This window comes from Vitis vinifera, chromosome 8 (genome assembly GCF_030704535.1).
Source record: "Vitis vinifera cultivar Pinot Noir 40024 chromosome 8, ASM3070453v1".
Taxonomy (NCBI): Eukaryota; Viridiplantae; Streptophyta; class Magnoliopsida; order Vitales; family Vitaceae; genus Vitis; species Vitis vinifera.
The window spans coordinates 19,150,828-19,169,585 of record NC_081812.1 but is presented as its reverse complement, the minus strand read 5'-3'; the positions used below and the strand labels follow the sequence as shown (position 1 = coordinate 19,169,585).

At 32.7% G+C, this 18,758-nt stretch overlaps 2 protein-coding genes and 1 non-coding gene across 8 annotated transcripts; 1 reads left to right on the top strand and 2 right to left on the bottom strand.

The window, feature by feature from the left end:
* Positions 1 to 7,430: 7,430 nt before the first annotated feature.
* TRNAL-UAA (transfer RNA leucine (anticodon UAA)) lies at positions 7,431 to 7,513 on the bottom strand. The gene has a single exon. It is a non-coding gene; the product is annotated as a tRNA-Leu (tRNA).
* On the top strand, positions 7,507 to 12,350 carry LOC100247727 (splicing factor U2af small subunit B). Of its 5 annotated transcripts, XR_786486.3 has the most exons (7): positions 7,524 to 7,898; positions 8,616 to 8,702; positions 8,796 to 8,877; positions 10,186 to 10,312; positions 10,415 to 10,931; positions 11,065 to 11,099; positions 12,054 to 12,350. XR_786486.3 is itself a non-coding variant. In XM_010655732.3 (6 exons), exons 1-5 carry the CDS (start codon positions 7,662 to 7,664, stop codon positions 10,911 to 10,913), a joined length of 1,032 nt encoding a protein of 343 aa, XP_010654034.1. In that variant the 5' UTR covers positions 7,507 to 7,661; the 3' UTR covers positions 10,914 to 10,931; positions 11,065 to 12,350. The 5 variants fall into 5 exon arrangements, 4 of the variants coding, with proteins under 4 accessions (XP_010654034.1, XP_002277445.2, XP_059595177.1 ...); XM_010655732.3 differs by having other exon boundaries at positions 7,507 to 7,898; positions 11,065 to 12,350; XM_002277409.5 differs by lacking the exon at positions 11,065 to 11,099.
* A 2,385-nt stretch (positions 12,351 to 14,735) lies between these two features.
* LOC100252840 (histone deacetylase HDT1) lies at positions 14,736 to 18,746 on the bottom strand. Of its 2 annotated transcripts, XM_010655733.3 has the most exons (10): positions 18,636 to 18,746; positions 16,740 to 16,810; positions 16,426 to 16,640; positions 16,265 to 16,290; positions 16,130 to 16,183; positions 15,879 to 16,045; positions 15,598 to 15,708; positions 15,409 to 15,499; positions 15,083 to 15,233; positions 14,736 to 14,999 (listed from the first exon to the last, which is right to left on the bottom strand). In XM_010655733.3, the coding sequence occupies exons 1-10, from the start codon at positions 18,646 to 18,648 to the stop codon at positions 14,936 to 14,938; spliced, it is 963 nt and encodes a 320-aa protein (XP_010654035.1). In that variant the 5' UTR covers positions 18,649 to 18,746; the 3' UTR covers positions 14,736 to 14,935. The 2 variants fall into 2 exon arrangements, with proteins under 2 accessions (XP_010654035.1, XP_059595175.1); XM_059739192.1 differs by having other exon boundaries at positions 14,736 to 15,233.
* Positions 18,747 to 18,758: the final 12 nt, after the last annotated feature.

The window sequence follows — 18,758 nt, the reverse complement described above, 5'->3', positions numbered from 1 at the left end:
GCTTATCAGGTAAGCATCTGTATGATGAGATCGTCTGTCTTCGGGGCGAGGTTCGAGCAGCAGCTAGGGAAAGCTTTGGGACTAGGATACAACAATATTGTTGGTGAAAATCTGCCCCTTTTTTTTTTCCAAGAAAGATTTTTTTTTTTAATAAAAATTTTATAATATAAAAAAATTATCATTGTAATTTCAATTATTATATATAGACCTCGGGGGCATTGTTGGCATGGTCGTAAAATGATTAAGGGTCTTTTTAATAGATTTCTGTTTTTGAGAATATAAAAAAAAAAGAAAAAAAAAATCATCTTTAATAACAAAAAAAAATGGAAAATATTTTTTTGTTCTTAAAAGTATAAAATATGTTTTAAGATAATATCTTTTGATTGTTTTAAAAAATAAATATAAATATAGGGACAGGTAAAAATTTATTTTTAAAATATATTTAAATACATACAAAAACATGTTAATAATATTTTAAGTTTCTAATCAAAATTTTTATTTACAAAATATAATAACAGAATAAATCTATTTTTTAAAATTGTATTTAAAAACACTTTCAAAACAAAAGTCTAAAAAGTTAGAGCTTGAACTCAACTTCAGAACTTCAAATATGTTGAAGATGATATATTTCTATCGGTGAACCTGCTAAGGTGTGTTTATATTTATTCTTTATAGTTCAAATTATCTCTTAACATAATTTATAAGAAGCATTTAAAAATACTACAAAATTTATTCTAAAAATTCACAATATTTTCAAAATAAATGTTCAAAAACTTGTTTTTAATCTAAAATTTCTCCTATTTGCTTTTTAAGTTGAAAAAATGTTTCTAATTTAAGAACAAAAAAATATTTTTAAAAACAATTATCAAACAACTCCTTTATTTTTTAAGGGTTCGAGAATTGAGGAATGAGTTGGGAATGAGGATGACATGCACTTGAATAGAATTTAGGTTAACCAAGCCGTATGAGCAAATAAAACGACTCATATAGTTCAAATTGTTGTAAAACAAGGACAAATACAATGCAAATCAAATTGAGAAAGTTGAGTATTAATGAGTATTAATGGAAGTCATAAATAATACTTAATTAACATTAATGTGGTGGCATTCATTACTACAATTATAACACTCCCCCTTGGATGTCCACCACATTGAAAGAATATGTCTCATTAAAACATTGTTAGTAAAAAATCCTATAGGAAAAACTTAGAGAAGGAAAAAGAGTATAATATTCTTTTCTTGGTATATCAGGATTGTCTCGCTAAAAACCTTGCCAATAAAACTTAGTAGGACAAAACCTGGACGAAGGAAAAAATAGTACAGTACACTAACACCCTTTTACAAGCTTACTCCCCCTCATATCGATATCCTTGAGTTGATGCATTTCAATCTTGTGTATTAACTTCTTGAATGTTGAGGTTGTCAATGATTTTGTGAATAAATCTGCTAGATTATCACTTGAGCGTATTTGTTGCACATCGATTTCACCACTCTTTTGGAGTTCATGTGTATAAAAGAATTTTGGTGAAATGTGTTTAATTCTATCTCCTTTAATATAACCCCTTGTTATTTGTGTAATGCAGGCAACATTGTCTTCAAATAATATTGTCGGGTCACCTTTGATAGAGGAGAGTCCACATGATTCCCGAATATGCTGGATCACAGACCTTAGTCATATACATTCACGACTTACTTCATGAATTGCCAGTATTTCTGAATGATTTGATGATGTGGCTACCATTGTTTGTTTGACAAATCTTCATAAAATAGTAGTACCATTGCAATTAAACACATACCCTGTTTGTGACCTACCTTTATGTGGATCTGAAAGATATCCTACATCTGCATAGCCAAGCAATTGTTGCTTTGATTCCCTTGAGTAAAATAAACCCATATCAGTAGTCCCGCGAAGATAACGCAATATATGTTTGATACCATTCCAATGTCTTCGATTTGGAGCGGAACTGTATTTTGCTAATAAATTGACAGAAAAAACAATGTCTGGACGTGTACAATTGGCAAGATACATAAGTGCACTAATAGCACTAAGATATGGTACTTCAGGACCAAGTAACTCTTCATCCTTTTCGTAAGGACGAAATAGGTCTTTTTTCACATCAAGTGATCGGACAACCATTGGAGAACTTAAAAGATGCGTTTTATCCATATAAAAACGCTTCAAAACTTTCTTAATGTATGTTGATTGATGTACTAAAACTCCATTTGGAAAATGCTCGATCTGTAGGTCGAGACAAAATTTTGTTTTTCTAAGATCTTTCATCTCAAATTCCTTTTTCAAGTAATTTGTTGTTCTTGTGAGCTCTTCATGAGTTCCAACAAGATTTAAGTTATCAACATACACTATGATAATTGCAAATCCGGTTTCTGATTTCTTAATGAAGATGCATGAGCATATAGGGTTATTCACATACCATTCTTTTAGCAAGTATTCGCTAAGGCGATTGTACCACATGCGTCTAGATTGCTTTAATCCATACAAGGATCGTTGTAACTTGATTGAGTACATGTTACGAGGCTTTGTATTATTTGTTTAAGGCAATTTAAATCCTTCAGGGATTTTCATGTATATATCATTATCCATGGATCCGTATAAATATGCTGTAATAACATCCATGAGATGCATATCCAGTCTTTCTGAGACTGCCAAACTAATTAAGAAATGAAATGTGATTGCGTCCATGACGGGAGAATATGTTTTCTCGTAGTCAATACCAGGTCTCTACGAGAAATCCTTGTGCTACTAATCGCGTTTTATATCTTATGATCTCATTATTCTCATTGCGCTTTCGTACAAATACCCATTTGTACCCAACAGACTTTACATCTTTAAGTGTTTGGACTACATGTCCAAAAACTTCTCGTTTTGTTAATAAATTTAATTTTGTCTGTATAACTTCTTTCCATTTTGGCTAATCATTTCTATGTCGACATTCTTCCACATTTCGTGGTTTGGGATCTTCATCATTTCTTATGACTTTAGAGGCCACTTGGAAAACAAAAATATTATTAATAACAATATTATTTCGATCCCATTTTTCTCCCATGTGTACATAACTTATTGAGATCTCGCAATTATCAGGTATTTGTGCCTCTTCAGGGGCTTCTTGTTCAATATGTGCCTCTTCGGGGGCTTCTTGTTCAATATGTATCTCTTCAGGGACTTTCTGCATTATTTGTGCCTCTTCTAGGGTTATAGATTTATCAATTTTAAACTGATTAGTCATTTTAATGGCCTCTTCTAAAGTGCCAAGTTTTTCTTGGGTTCTCCTCTTCCAGGGAGTTATATCCTTTGAGCCTACAGGTCTACCACGCTTCAGGCTTATCTTAGATTCATTTGTTAACCGTCCTACAAGGACATCAGTCCGTGCTGGAGTATTTGCAGCCGGGATATGTGACTTTGTCACTTTCTTTGTATCAATGAATGCATCTGGTAATTGATTTGCAAGATTTTGCAAATGAATAATCCTTTGAACTTCTAGTTCACATTGATTTGTACGAGGATCAAAATGGGTCATAGTATATGTCTTCCAACTAATTTCTCGTCGTTTTTCAGGAATTGACTTTTCTTCCCCTATTGACGGGAAAACACTCTCATTAAAATGACAATCCGCAAAACGGGCTGTAAAAACATCACCTGTCAAAGGTTCAAGATAACTTATGATAGATGGAGAATCAAAACCTACATAAATCCCAAGCCTTCGTTGGGGACCCATTTTAGTGCGTTGTATAGGTGCAATTGATACATATACTGCACAACCAAAGATTCGTAAGTGAGAGATATTTGGTTGTTTTCCAAGCACAAGTTGTGAAGGAGAGTATTCATAGTAAGTTGTAGGTCGAATACAGACTAAAACTGCAGCATGCATAATAGCATGTCCCCAAGTGGAAGTAGGTAATTTGGTTTTCATTAGTAATGGTCGAGCTATTAATTGGAGACGTTTGATGAAGGATTTTGCTAAACCATTTTGGGTATGAGTATGAGCAACAGGATGTTCAATATTTATCCCTACTGACATGCAATAGTCAATGAATGTTTGAGAAGTAAATTCGCCGGCATTATCAAGACATATTGTCTTAATTGGATAATCTGGAAATTGTGCTCGTAATCTGATTATTTGTGCAAGGAGTCTAGCAAAGGCAACGTTACGTGTAGAAAGGAGACAAACATGTGACCACCTAGTAGAAGCATCTATTAAGATCATAAAATAACGGAATGGTCCACATGGTGGATGGATAGGCCCACATATGTCCCCATGTATTCTTTCTAAAAAAACTGGTGACTCAGATATAACTTTAGTAAAATATTGTCTGATTATCAATTTACCTTGTGAGCAGACAACACATGAGTATTCATTGGGCGAAAGAATCTTCTAGTTCTTTAGTGGATGCCCATGTGAGTGTTCGATTATTCGACGCATCATTGAGGACCTTGGGTGACCTAGTCTGTCATGCCAAAGGACAAAAACTTTTTGGTCGTTGAACTTCTGGTTCACGATAACATATGATTCAATAGGCTTTATAGTTGTATGATACAACCCAGAGGAGAAAGCCGATAGTTTTTCCATTATAAGCTTCTGACCAGATATAATGGAAGTAATGTAAAGATATTCTACATTATTTTCACTCATAGTTTCAATATGATATCCATTTCTGCGGATATCTTTAAAACTGAGCAAATTTCTTCTGAATTTACTAGAATATAAAGCATCATTTATATGGAATCTAGTTCCATTTGGCAACGTTATGTTTGCTCTTTTAGAGCCTTCAACTAAGTTTGTAGTACCAGATATGGTATTTACATTAGCTTTTATTAATGTCAATTCGAGGAAATATCTTTTATCTTGAAAAATCATGTGTGTGGTTTGCATAGTCTGCGAGACATTCATCATCCTCATTCATCTTGAGACTAAATAACACATGGATTTTAGATATAACTAAAAAAACAAGGCATAATGTAAATAACAAAAGAAAATCAAATGTAAATATAAGACGTAATAATATATTATTTCATATATAAAGTAACATCAATTAATGTTAATTTTCTCATCATTTATCAAATGGTCTGTTTTTTCATTGAGACCTCCAAATAAATCAATGTCATAGTAGGTTAGGTCCAATCCATCACATTCGGTAAAGTTCATCTCTATATCTTTTCCTTTTGCTTTTATTGATGCTTGGTAAAGGTCAACCAAATGTTTGAGCGTACGATAGGTACGTGACCAATACCCCTTCATACCACATCTATAACAATTATTTTCATGGTTCTTAGGAGGTTTATCTTGTAAACGCTTCCCATTTTCTTGTTTTGCCTCAGTATTGTTCCATTTCGTATTGTTCCACTTCTGGTGATGCAATGAGGCTTTTATTTTCTGAGAATTATTATTATAAGAACCATGGTATCAGGGATTTCTTCCACAACCACAACCACGTTTTCATCCACGTTCACGAGTTTGAGACGATATTGCATTCACTTCAGAGAATGATTCAAATCTAGTTGGACGAGACTGGTGATTTTTCATCAAAAGCTTTTTTTTTTTTTTTTAAAACCTTCTGGAGATGATGACGAAGGAAAATCAGTGTTTTTGTGTGATCCTGCAGGGATGCTTGATTTCCTTCTTTGATCATAGCTCCAAGATTATTGTATCAAGATGTATTTCAACATCAAGGATCCAAGATAGAGAGTTCTTTCTTGAAATATCCAGTGCCACAAATTTGAGTTTTGTGAGATTCGATATTGTTAAATAATTTCAAATATATGACAAAACAATATTGTTAGAATCAATTATAATAAATTGATAGTATTGGTATAACTTTGATTATAAACATAATCAAATAATTTGTTTATAACTTTTAAGAATATGTAACAAAACAAATCAATAATAATATAAATATGTCAAATTTTATTCTATATAAATAACTTCAAGTTTAAGATACGAGAATTACCTTCAGAGCAATTCGTGCTGATAACGTGTTGTAAAACAAGGATAAATACAATGTAAATCAAATTGAGAAAGTTGAGAGAATGAAAAAAAAAAAAAGAATGAGAGGAATAACTTTTCTTTCTTCTTCTCAGGATGTATATTACAAGAGACGGGAAGCCCTTTTATAGGCTTTCCAAATGGTTTTCATCAATATCCTCATTAATGAATATTAATGAAACTCATAAATAACATTAATGACTTCCATTAATGAGTATTAATGGAAGTCATAAATAATACTTAATTAACATTAATGTGGTGGCATTCATTACTACAATTATAACACAAATATCCTCTTTCATTTGTGTTGTCATGATTAAAAACAATTTTTTTTTTTGTTTTCAAAAACATAAAATTAAGTAAAACATAATTAATAAATTTAATTCTTTAATGAATTGTTAATTTTTTTAAAAAAAATCAATCCAATTAATAGTAAATTAAATAAAATATATGAGAACATGATGTTTATAATTAAGTATTAAATGTGTATATATAATAAAATATTTTAACTTATTTACATGTTAAAAAAATTTAAACTTTATTAATTATTTATTTTAAATAATATATTATTAAAAAATATTAATTTTAAATTATCATTATTAATTTTTTATAAAGAAAATTACGATGTTGATATCTTTATATTCGTAATATATACTAAAATAATATATTTTTATAAAAAATATATATAATTTGTGATTTTATTATAATATTACTATTCATGCATAAAAAAATATTTATTTTAATTTATTTTCAATTACAAAACTTTTTTTTTTTAACTTTAATTAAATTTAATTAATATTATATAAATTGAACTTACACATTTATTTTTAAAAACAATATACCCAAACAAAAATTTGTTTTTTCTTTTAAACTATCTTTAAAAAATAACTCTCCAAACGCCCTTATTTTTATGAAACACTAATCTTTAACATAAAAAACAATTTATAAAAATAAACATTAGAAATTAAATAAATCAAATTTTTTTTTCTTATTTTCAAAAATACAGAAATCTCGTGATACAGTTGGTGTTTAAACCGCAGTTTTTGAATTTTAATTTTATTGAAATAAAAATTAAAAGATAAAGTAAAATGATATTTTTATTAAAAAACATTTTTATTTTTTAAGAGTTCTGTTTCTAATACTTAAAAGATAAATATTTTCATATGTTAAAAATATTAAAATACTTTTTAAAAATCATTATCAAATGATTCTAAATGTTTAACTATAAACTAAAAAAATTAATTTAATAGTTGTATTTGTAATGTATTAAAAAAATATTTTTTTGGACATAATTAGTTAGAAAATTATCAGAATCATTTGAAACCATTTTTTAGATTTTTAAAAATGATATCAAAAAATAAAAAATACCTAATTTTTTTTTTAAACATATTCAAACGTTCCGAAACATTTCGAAAAATAAATTTGAAAAAGATGCTGGCTGTGGGGTTCGAACCCACGCGCACTTATGTGCAGAAGATCTTAAGTCTTCCCCCTTAACCTCTCGGGCAAACCAGCTGAGCTAACTTCACTTGGATGGCAGATGGCTCGGGTTATGTCATATTTATCCTATAGTTTTGGTTCAACCCTTTATATACGGTTGACATAGTTTAAGCCAAAGAAGAGAAACCCTAGATTGAGTGGGTGCGAGAGACGCTGTTGTTCAATGGCAGAGCACTTGGCATCTATATTCGGAACAGAGAAGGATCGCGTCAACTGTCCGTTCTACTTCAAGATCGGAGCTTGCAGGCATGGAGATCGATGCTCCAGGCTTCACACCAAGCCCAGCATCAGCCCCACCCTCCTCCTTTCCAACATGTACCAAAGGCCTGATATGGTCACCCCTGGCGTCGATCCTCAGGGCCAACCTCTCGATCCTCGCAAAATCCAAGAGCACTTCGAGGTTGTATCCTTCGTCCTTCCCTATTTTTTTATTTTTTTTAATAAATTTTGATCGTAATTCATTTGTTGTGATTTTTTTTGTTTTACATTTTTTATTGTCATGGAAGTCGAATGGGTTTTGATTTTTCAACTTTTTTCTCATAAACCAAACAACAAATTAGGCTTCTTATCTCTTGTCGGAACGCAATTCCTGAAATTAAATTAAATTAAACTGAAATTTATGTTTGCTATATATAAAGAATTGGGGTCTGACAAGAATTGAGAAAATACTTTTTTCTTGCATATTCTTTAAAAGATGCTATGATATACAAAAACAATTAAAGAATAAAAGGTGATAAAGATTCTCCCAAGGATATCTCCATCCGTAGCATGGAAAGTCAAACACCCTCCATATCTCCCATAATATCTCCATGCGAAAATCACATATCTTCATATCTCCAATATACAAATGCATTTCATAATGTATTTTAAAAGGAATATTTCCGATATAATCACACTATTCACACCAGGTGGCTTGAAGGGAACCACTTAGACGTTCTGTATTGCTTTAGCTAGCTGATGGATTTGTGTATCCGTCGAAGCTGATAATTTTGAAATGCATTCAATTTTTACTCTTCTACAATTATTATGAGTGCTGTTGCCACTGATGCCGATATTTTCTGTGGTGGTACTGGTTTCTGTTGGCCATAATGTTATTGTTTTTTATGCTGTTTTGCAGGATTTTTATGAAGATTTATTTGAGGAGCTGAGTAAGTATGGAGAGATTGAAAGCTTGAACATCTGTGACAATTTGGCTGACCATATGGTATTCTTTTGCTGACATTCATTCGTTGTTCTTTTGATTTTCCTTTTTTTGGCCTAATAAATGAAACTGACTTTATCATATGTCCGTTAACAGGTGGGTAATGTATATGTTCAGTTTAGAGAGGAAGAACATGCTGCAAATGCACTTCGAAATTTGAATGGAAGGTTTTATGCAGGTTATTTTACCTCTATCCCTTTGCCCTCCTAATGAACACACACAAAAAAGAAGGAAAATGATAATAATTTAGGAAAAATAACCACTGATTTTGAATAAAATCACAATTAAGATGGTTGAATATGGAGTTGAACAAGTATCTCAAGGAATTCAATTAGCAAATTGGCTGTAATTGCAAAGTTCCCAAAGTGGTTATTACTATAGTAATTTGTCAAGATTGTGCATCTTTTAGATGGTTGCTCCCCATAAAGTATAGGCCGCCATTGGTTGTCTTTTGATATGTCTTAGAACATTTTATCTTTTTTCTCTTTTTTATGCGTTGATGGATCTTGGAAAGTAGTAGGGGAGTGAGAAAAAGGGAAAAAAAATGCCAATTTCTTTTTTGTTTGGTTGACTAAGGAGAACGAAAAAAAAAGAAATTTAATGAAAGTTATATAAGAATTTGTACAATTTCAAATTCTTCACTCTTTTTAAAAAGGGAATCAATTGGAGAATGATTGGAGAAAATTTTATTGAGTCCAAACTCTGTTCTTTTTCATTTTTCTCTTCTTTCCCTTACCTTTTTCTCATAATTTCCATGATCTAGATGGAGTCTTATTTCTTTACTAAGATGTTTTGTAGTAGACAAATGTGCTGCCTTATGCTCTCGTACAGATGATTATTTTTCCCTTTTGGATCTAAAATCTTTGACCTGGACTGTTCTGCATGTGTTTATATTTATGCTCATGCCAGGTTTGGTAGTAACATGTGCAGAATAGTATAATTAGAATGGTGAGTTCATATTTGGTCAATCTAATGTGAAAAGCTATTATCTATAAGTGGGTATGCAAAGCCTGAAATGGCTATAAGATGATTTATCATCTGTTAATTTACTGAGTGCCTGTGGTCATTCATCAGCAACTGGATGCTGTTTGACACAGATTTTTGATTATTTTGGGAATGGCATTGACACTTGCATGTTGTAACCCAATATCTGTTATGGCTTCACCATTATTTTCAGAGGAGTATGACATTATAACCACCTATTAAAAAAAAAAGGAAAGAAGGAATATAACATTATTAATGTATCCCATCAGTGCATCATAAGTAATCAAACTATAGAGAATAGTGATATTTTTACTGTGAATTCTTTTTCATATTAGGGTAGTGCTGGACATGGCTACACCTGCACAGCTTATGTCTCTAATCTAGTGGACTGACTATTTATTTGGGAAAGTGTTCTATATATTGTAGGTCAAAAACTTAAATATCTCAATAGTGTATGTTCTGAGAACTTATACCATGCTGATTATGTCAATCTTTTTATTAGGGCGTCCCATCATTGTTGACTTCTCCCCAGTTACGGATTTCCGTGAAGCTACATGTAGGCAATATGAGGAAAATATATGCAATCGCGGCGGCTACTGCAACTTCATGCATCTGAAAAAGATTAGTAGGCAAGTTTGTGGTTGTAATTCTTTGTTTTTTTTTTTTTGGGGTTTGTGTTCTGTGTCTTGCCTTGTTGCTTATGCCTTGGTGGTACACATTTGTTCTGTCAGGGAGTTGAGGAGGCAATTGTTTGGGAGAAACAGGCGTAGGCGCAGTCGAAGCAGAAGCCGCAGTCCATACAGACACCGTGGTCATGAGGAGCATCCACATGGTCCTCATGGTCCTCATGGTCCACATGGTCCACATGGTCCACGTGGTCCACGTGGCTCTAATAGAAGAGATGATGACAGAGATCATCGTTACCATGATAGGGGGGGTAGGAGGCCTAGAAGCAGAAGTCCTGCACGTAGAGGGGGACGAAGCAGAAGCCCTGGTGGAAGAAGGAATAAGAGTCCAGTCAGGGAAGGCAGTGCTGAGAGAAGGGCTAAGATTGAGCAATGGAATAGGGAAAGAGAACAGGCAGAAGCTACTAATAAGAATGATAATAGCCACAGTGACAATGGTAACAACAACAATGACTTTGAACAAGATGATCAACAGTATTATAATCCACAGCATCAGGAGGAGGACCAGCAGCAGCAGCAGCAGCATGGAGGATACAACTATTGATCCAATTGGAACTGTCTGGTTTGTCCCTGTGCCTATTTTCTATCAATATGATAGTCTTGGTCATTGGAATAAAAAATCTTTTTGCAACTTCTGTTTCACTAAGGCAGCCCATTTAGAAAATATAGCTTACAGCCCATTTTCCACTGTGCAGGTGGAGTACAGGTTCACTGTCCTGTGATATTGAAAGTAAAAACCCTTTTTTTCTTCTATATTTTTTCCTTTCCTATCCAAAATAAAAAACAAAATGAATGGAAACTAACAAATAGGAAGAAAAGATCTCCTGGTTACTTGGGTGCATACATTGACAATTTGAAACCTTCAGCATTTTTGTTGAGACACTTGCATAAAACCAATGTTTTCCATTCTTCAGAAAAATCCAAAAGCAAAATTTCCTTTTATTTTCCTTAACTATCTTTTTGTGCAGATTTTTGGACATTGATGTATTAATCCAAATTATATATTATAAGAATTACTCGTAAGTCATTGTGGAAAATATTTTTCATTTTTGTCCTGAAACTTGGGCATTTACCTCTGTTCCTTGTTTTGCTAAGTAGCATGTTTATGTGAAAAGAAAAATTGCTTTTGGAGCAAGGTAGAAAAGAGATTAAAAAACAACTAGATTTTAACATTTTCCTTGTTGAAGGAATTCTATTAGCATTGGATGGGATTCTTTGTAACTACTTCAATTTCATTATCTTACTTAAAATTCTTGCACATGAATTTTTCTTTTTCACATTTGAAATATCTACTTAAAGCTATAATTTTCTAACCATTAGAGTCTCTTTAGAGCACAGGGAAAGAGGCATGTGGTTTTGTGTACAGATGTTTAATTGGGTGTCGTTTAAATTGGCTTTTGAGAGTTGTTTTTAACTCCCCTAAACCCCAATTTCAACTGAAAGGACACAAACAAAAAATTGTTCGGTCCACTGCTCAATCTTAACCTGAATCCTTTGATGACAGAAGATTTACAAAGTGGAGCAGACAATCAATTCTTACAGGGTTTTATCAGTCCTTTGCTTTGTATTCTTTAGTGAGAGTTATGATCTTACATACTTTACGAGTTTTGCAGGTTCAGGTATTCCTGCTTCCCAGGATCGGGCCTCAATTTTTATGGCAGCTTACCATGATATTTGTATACAGGTTGGTTGGCTGATGTTGTCTGCAGAGCAAGTTTACAGGATTTAACGTTTTACATGGCGAAGAATTGGAGAAGCTGCTGAACCATCTGAACAAGAAAAATACTCAACATCTTTGTGATTGCTTGTTGAGGTCTGTTGAAGTTAACCTATAGAGCGAGGACAAACAGTTTGGAACCTAAATAGCAAGTTTGCTTTTATCAAAGCTTCACCCAGTTGTTTTATTTCCTTTTTTTGGATTATGTTTTTGTGATGACATTATTAGGCATTTTCAGTGGCATTTCAAGCACTTTCTGGGGTCTTTCTGCTTCTCCGGGGCTGGTTCAAAATTGCATTATTAGAAAATGAATCAGTATACCTGCTGGACCTTCTGGTTAAAGTCTATTTTTTATGAGAGTGATAGGATTCAATGCTTTGTTCTGGCATGCAGAGTAGTGTATTCTTTTTATAACTTGATTGATTGTTGGGCGTTCCCAGGATCAGCATATCAAACGTATATTACTGTTTGTGGTCTCGAATATGGAAATGATTGAATGGCAAGGCCTGGGGAGCTGTTGGCATCCCTGAGTTTGAGCCTGATGCTTGTAACAAGTTTGTGCAATCCCTAAATTCCAAAAAATGAAAATGAAAAAAAAAAAATACTACCATTAATGCATTAATAAATCATGAATGCCTGGCCCATCACCATCACCCTCCCGACCATTTCGTTGGGCATATGTTTTATTTATTTTCTTGTTAAATGAAGGGCTTCTCAATATAGTTTTGCAAGCCTATAAAAAAGCATCTTGGGATTCTAATCGACATATGTCAGCACAAGTTTGTCTCTTGTTTACATGTAATGTAACCTTTGCTAGGTTCCTAACATAAATAACTCTCTTATTTCCAACAAAATGAAAATTCTAAGATCCTTTTTATACTGAAAATAAAGGTATAAGTAGATACCTCTGGTCAATTACAATTTCAAACTAAACTTTGATAAAGCAAGGGTCTAAGAATGAAAGTTATGTGATTAGAAGTAAGAAAACTTATGTTTTTAATTTAGCTACCATCAAGACAATGGAAATTTATTTCAAAAGTTACAATCAAGAGTGTTCTACCAAAGCTTTATACCATAGTTTTTATATAAATTTAACAAAAAGGTTAAATACATTTTATCTTTTCAACTTTTGGTATGTTTTACATTTTATTCTTTTATATTCAAAACACTTTGCTCTCCAAAGTTGTTAAAATGCTACAGTGTCCCGTAAACTTATTAAAAAATCAATAAATAATTTTTTAAATAAAAAAACAATGCTAAAATGCAAATAAAAATAGCCAAAATACAACAAAAAAAACATCTATAACCCAAGTTCGAAGTCATCACACTTCATAGTTGCATGCAAAAATCATAAATAGTTATGCAAACATCTATTTAAAATTAAAATTGATAACTATTATATTTTAAAAGAATTTGAAAATTTTCACTTTAATGCTATTAATTCAAGTTAGTTTTACCTAATTCCATATTAGTGTTCATTCAAAGTACACAAAAAATCAATCTGTTTTATAATTTTATGAAAAATTTGTAATTGGGGACAAAATGTTATCATTTAATAAGTTTAGGATGCAAAATGTCAAATTTTTAATAGAGGGAACAAAATGTAAAACACACCAAAAATTAAAGAGTAAAATGCATTTGGTTCAGCAGTTGAGTTGTTGGTTGTGGGATTGGAAAAAGAGGCTTCATCTAGACATTTTGGTTATGTTTAGTTCTAGTAATTACTAAACAAAAATACCAAAACACATATTTTTCTAATGTTTGATGAAATAAAGTTAAATATAATTAAAATGAATGAAAGATTTATATATGTTTATATAATAATAAAAAATAAAATAAGTTTTAAAAAATATATGAAAATGATTTATTCATTTTTTCTTTTCCCAATTATTATTTAAAGCAAAGCTTAAAACAATTCACAATGAAAAAACTCTGTTAGATTAGAGACCTCCTTTCAATAACAGTTTCCAACGGGACCTTTTAGTTTTGTTCATTGTCTTAAAAGCGACCTGCAAGCAAACTGCCCAATCAAGGTGCAACAAGATGTCAAATTCAATTTTGTTAGAATATGATGTGTGAAAATGGAAAGGACCAATTTATTTATTTTATTCCTGGAGGGAAATTTGGCCCAAAAGAACCCACCCAGACGATGAAGCAGAGCTCGTTTGGGATCTCAAAGTCTAAAAAGGAAAAGGAAATCTAAAAAAGTTAAAAAAAAATAAAGAAAAGAAATACAAATGTGAATTTTGCCTCAACCACGACACTACCCAATATATTTCAGAGCTCACATGATCATATTTTGTTGGAACATTGCCAAGTGAAATAGCACCAAATGGGCAAGATGATAGTGACTGATTTGGTAGAACAATTGGCCAATCAAACATCACCAGCCATTCATTACTTACCTTTTGATAACCCATGAGAGGCTCCTTCCTCCATGTTAACAAATCGTTCACAGATCCAATCCCCACTCCAAAAATGTCAATAATCCATGTTTAATGAGATAAATTTGGCCATTGAGATTCTTAAAATCAATGGTTGCTATACTCAGAAACATACCTAGTTTCCTAGGCATGGATAGATATTTCTTCTTACAGGTAGCGAGCCATACCAACCCACCCCCAAGACACAAGCTCATCTCCGCAAATCTTTATGAAAGGAAAATGGATGTTATTTTATATTAACAGATGACCAAGAGACATTCATCAACAAGAGGTAAAAATAACACCAAAATCCATCCCACCAAGTTTTCAGTAATAAACTCCGTGGACATTAAGACAATGACTCAGTTCACCAGCTAAAAAGACAAGTTTGAGCTTCACACAAGGAACTACTGGATTTACCTCTCTTTACTTAGCAGCAGTGTGCTTGGCCTTGGTATGACTTTGTAGAGCATTCTCAGAATTGAATGACCTGCAAGGCAGAGGACGAAATAAGTTTCTTGGACCACATCAAATAAAAACAATCTCCAGAACTTCCAAAGGGAAGACCCATACCTGTTGCAAGACTTGCAAGAGAATGATCCACCAGATTTCTGAACCTGCTGCTTAGGTTTTTCTGTGTTTGCAGGAGTTTTTCCAGCCTGCTTTGAAGGGTAAGGTGTTGCTACATGACCACCACTCTTTTTGTCATCACTTTTTTTGCCATCTGCACCATCAAAAGTGGCCATTCAGAAAAATCACCACCCACAACCCAAGCAAAGATCTTTTGATGACTCTCATAATAATAAATTTTGAGTAATAAACATTCTATTCGAACTCAAAATTATGAAAAGACGTTCTAATGGGGAAAAAGAACATAACTCAAAATCCAAGCAACTCACCAGTCTTTTGGGGAGTAACAAATTTTGCCTTCTTATCAGGAACAGGTGTTTTTGAAACAGACTCTGTAGGTCTTTTCTTGCTTGGTCCAGCCTTCAAGTAATAATAAAAAACTTTGACACTGATAATTGGTGTGGGATAATGTGTCAAAACATAATGTACACATAGACCAAAGAAAAAAATCAAAATACCTTCTTTGGTGTCTCTTTCTTCTTAGAGATTTCATTTTTGTCATCCTCATTGTCTTCATTCTCATCATCATCTTCATCCTCTGAGCTTGCACTTCTATCATTGACCATATCCTGGACCACAGATCGCCATGCAGAATTCAAAACACTTCAGATGGCATCATCTCCCAAGAAAACAATTTATTCACCAATACAGCCTAGAAGGATTTAACACATCTGCATGTGTTGCAATCATATAAAAGAAATGTGGAGTAATAGAACACAAGGAGTACCAACTTCAGTACCTCATCCTCAGATGATTCATCTTCATCATCCATTGATTCATCACTATCTTTGTCGCTATCATCATCATTTTCCTTGGGTGATTTAGCATCTTTGTTTGGTTCTACGATCTTCACCTGCTTAGCTGCAGCAGACTCAGGTTTCTCTTGCTTAAGCTGTTGAGGCTTCCCTAAAAAATCGATTTAAAAATCCATATCAGATTTTGAGCAGCACAGAACTCAAAAGTGAAAAAAAAAAAGGCAATATATTTTACCATTATCCACAGTGGTATTATGTGGAAGATCAATTTCAAATTCAGAATCAGAATCTGGAAAATATGAAAAAAAATCAGCATCTGAACAAAAACGAAAATCTTAAATTCTCAAACTATGCATGTGTAAAGACTCACCAGAAGAACTATCAGATGATTCAGATGTTGGAAGATAACAGCAAGCAGTCAAGGTCAATAAATAAACAGAAGATAAAACCAGTTATTCTACAAGGGTTACAATAATTAAGAAATTAAACTATAATGGGAATGTAGAGTAAATGAAACCATGAAAAGGATATTCCACTGAATTAGCAGCTTTATATCCACAAAAGTACACACTCCCATTTTTCCAGTTGTGGGATAGCTCAAATTTTTTTTCAAACACCAAGTCAAACGAGATCTGTGGGAATTTCTCGGCAGAAAGTGTTCCAAGAACAAGCTTCTGCCCACCAATATTTGCATATAGACAAACCAACTCATTTCCTTTGTCCTTCTTGATTTCTCCGAGAGAAGCCTGCAGAATAAAAGAATTTTAAATTCTTTAAATATGTAATGAATGGAACCAGCAGTAATAAAATCAATCGCACTAGACCTACAGTTCATCAATCATAACCTGTGAAATGTGAACAAGCATGTCATCCCCAGGTACCACCTCGAGAGGCTCTCCTGCTTTGACCTCAACACCTAGAAATGCAACATGTTACAAAGGTTTAAACTTGAGCTTACTTGTGACAAGGTTAAACAATGTAGCTGAATCAGAATCATTTAGAAGTATAACAACATCACATCAAAAGTAATGGTGCAGGTCATATAACAAATGAAAATTGGGATCGGACTGATTGGTAGCTCAGCTATGGGTAGAAAGTAAAAAAGAAAACAAAAATCCCCTGTATTAGCCTGCGCCAAACTATAAAATCCAGATCATGTTTCAAAGCTATGTTATCGGTTTCTAACTCAAAACGTCCTGAGGCAGATTGGAGTCGGCATTTAGAATTGGTTGGGCAACAACATAATATACTAGTTAAAAGACTTTAAAAGTTTAGAAGAGTAATGACTTTTTTTTGGAAAAAAAATTACAATTTGCTAATGAAGAAATATTTAAAAATATAGAGATTCTTCATATCTGAGTCACAATGTTATGATTCCAAGTTGTCTCAAAAATCAGCCAAGTCAAACTATTTACATCTTAGCCAAGGCCAATTAGTTGTTCAACTACACCACACTTAGATTGCATCTTAGATTTGTCGCCAAAATGCACAATATGCATGCATGCATCATGGCCAAGCAGGATATGACTCAGCCAAGGTGCATTCCACAAGTCCAGGCCAATAATTTAAACCATGATTTACACACACTTTACCCTGTAATAGAAAGGCATATACCCTTTTCTTTTTTTCACTTCTTTAGATTTCAGAAAACATTATTGTAAAAAATTTTAAAATTCAAAAGTAAAATGCAAAAGTTAAACAAATTTTCTCTTTTAGAAATAATTTTAAAATCACTAAAGAAAAAAAACAAGTAGATAGTGGTTTCCAAATGACACTATAACCATGCAGTTCCCACCATAATTTTATTCTTAAAAAAGCCACAAAGAAAATAAGTTTAAAATGTGAAAACCCAGATATTTCATTGTTCAACACCCATTAATCCAAAAAAAACTTCCCTACTGTATTTAGTACAAGTACTTGACAAAACAGAAGTGAGTTCTTTAGTTGTTGACCAAAAGAACATATGGTTAAAGAGTTTTAGAGCTTGTTTGGGATCGTTTTAAAAAACAGTTCTTAATTGTTTTTGGGAACAAAACATTGTTTCGTAACTTGAATATGAAAAACAGTTGTTTAGCTTGTTCTCCTTGAAGGTCCTACACGCCAATGTAGGACACAAAAGTTTCAAAGTATTCTCTATATTTTCAATTGTTGCTCAAAAAATAACTAAAACATCTCAAATTTGTTTTAAAAAATAATATGTTTTTGGAACAAGTTCTCAAAAAATTGTTTTCTTTCAAAAATTTGTCAAACAGATTTCCCGATAGAAAGCCTCATTTTCTTTTATTTTACTTCAGCAACCACAGGACGTAGGGTATGGGAAGAGTGACATATGCACGTGAATTCAATAAACCAATGCAGCATTAGAATAAGCCATAAAGATATACGATCGTCCATCGAAAGCCAAAAGCCCTAAGGAGAATATACGAACACAACAGATAAAAAAAATAATAAACCGCAGGAAATCCTTAATAAGGAAAACAAGTAAAATCAAGGTTTTAGACGCTACGCTTGTCATTGTTTGGGAAATGAGAAAAGAAAAAAGCAAAAAACAAAACCACCAACAATCAAACCATTGCATACGGTTCCGTCGTGGCCAGCTTTTCATTTTTTTCCTAAACCAAAACAACATCACACATACGATTCAACCTTTTTTGTTTTTCCTTTTCGATTCCCGAAGTTCTCCTTATCCAAACAAGGAGTGACTACATAAATGAAAATAAACCATAGGGAGAAATATTTACCCCAAAACTCCATTTGAATGTCGAGACCGATCAATTAGGGTTTTCAATGCCAGATCCTGGAACTGAAAGATGGAATGAGAGTGTTAGGGCTGTTCGATGATATATTTATATATACAGAGAGAG

Excerpts from the sequence above, each read along its gene's own strand:
- LOC100247727 (XM_059739193.1), top strand. The coding sequence starts at position 7,662 with ATGGCAGAGCACTTGGCATCTATATTCGGAACAGAGAAGGATCGCGTC. Across the intron at positions 8,703-8,795 it reads ACAATTTGGCTGACCATATG|GTGGGTAATGTATATGTTCA; the intron begins GTATTCTTTTGC and ends GTCCGTTAACAG. Across the intron at positions 8,878-10,185 it reads GAATGGAAGGTTTTATGCAG|GGCGTCCCATCATTGTTGAC; the intron begins GTTATTTTACCT and ends TCTTTTTATTAG.
- LOC100252840 (XM_059739192.1), bottom strand. Across the intron at positions 15,709-15,878 it reads ATGAATCATCTGAGGATGAG|GATATGGTCAATGATAGAAG; the intron begins GTACTGAAGTTG and ends TCTGTGGTCCAG. Across the intron at positions 15,500-15,597 it reads AGAAAGAGACACCAAAGAAG|GCTGGACCAAGCAAGAAAAG; the intron begins GTATTTTGATTT and ends TATTACTTGAAG.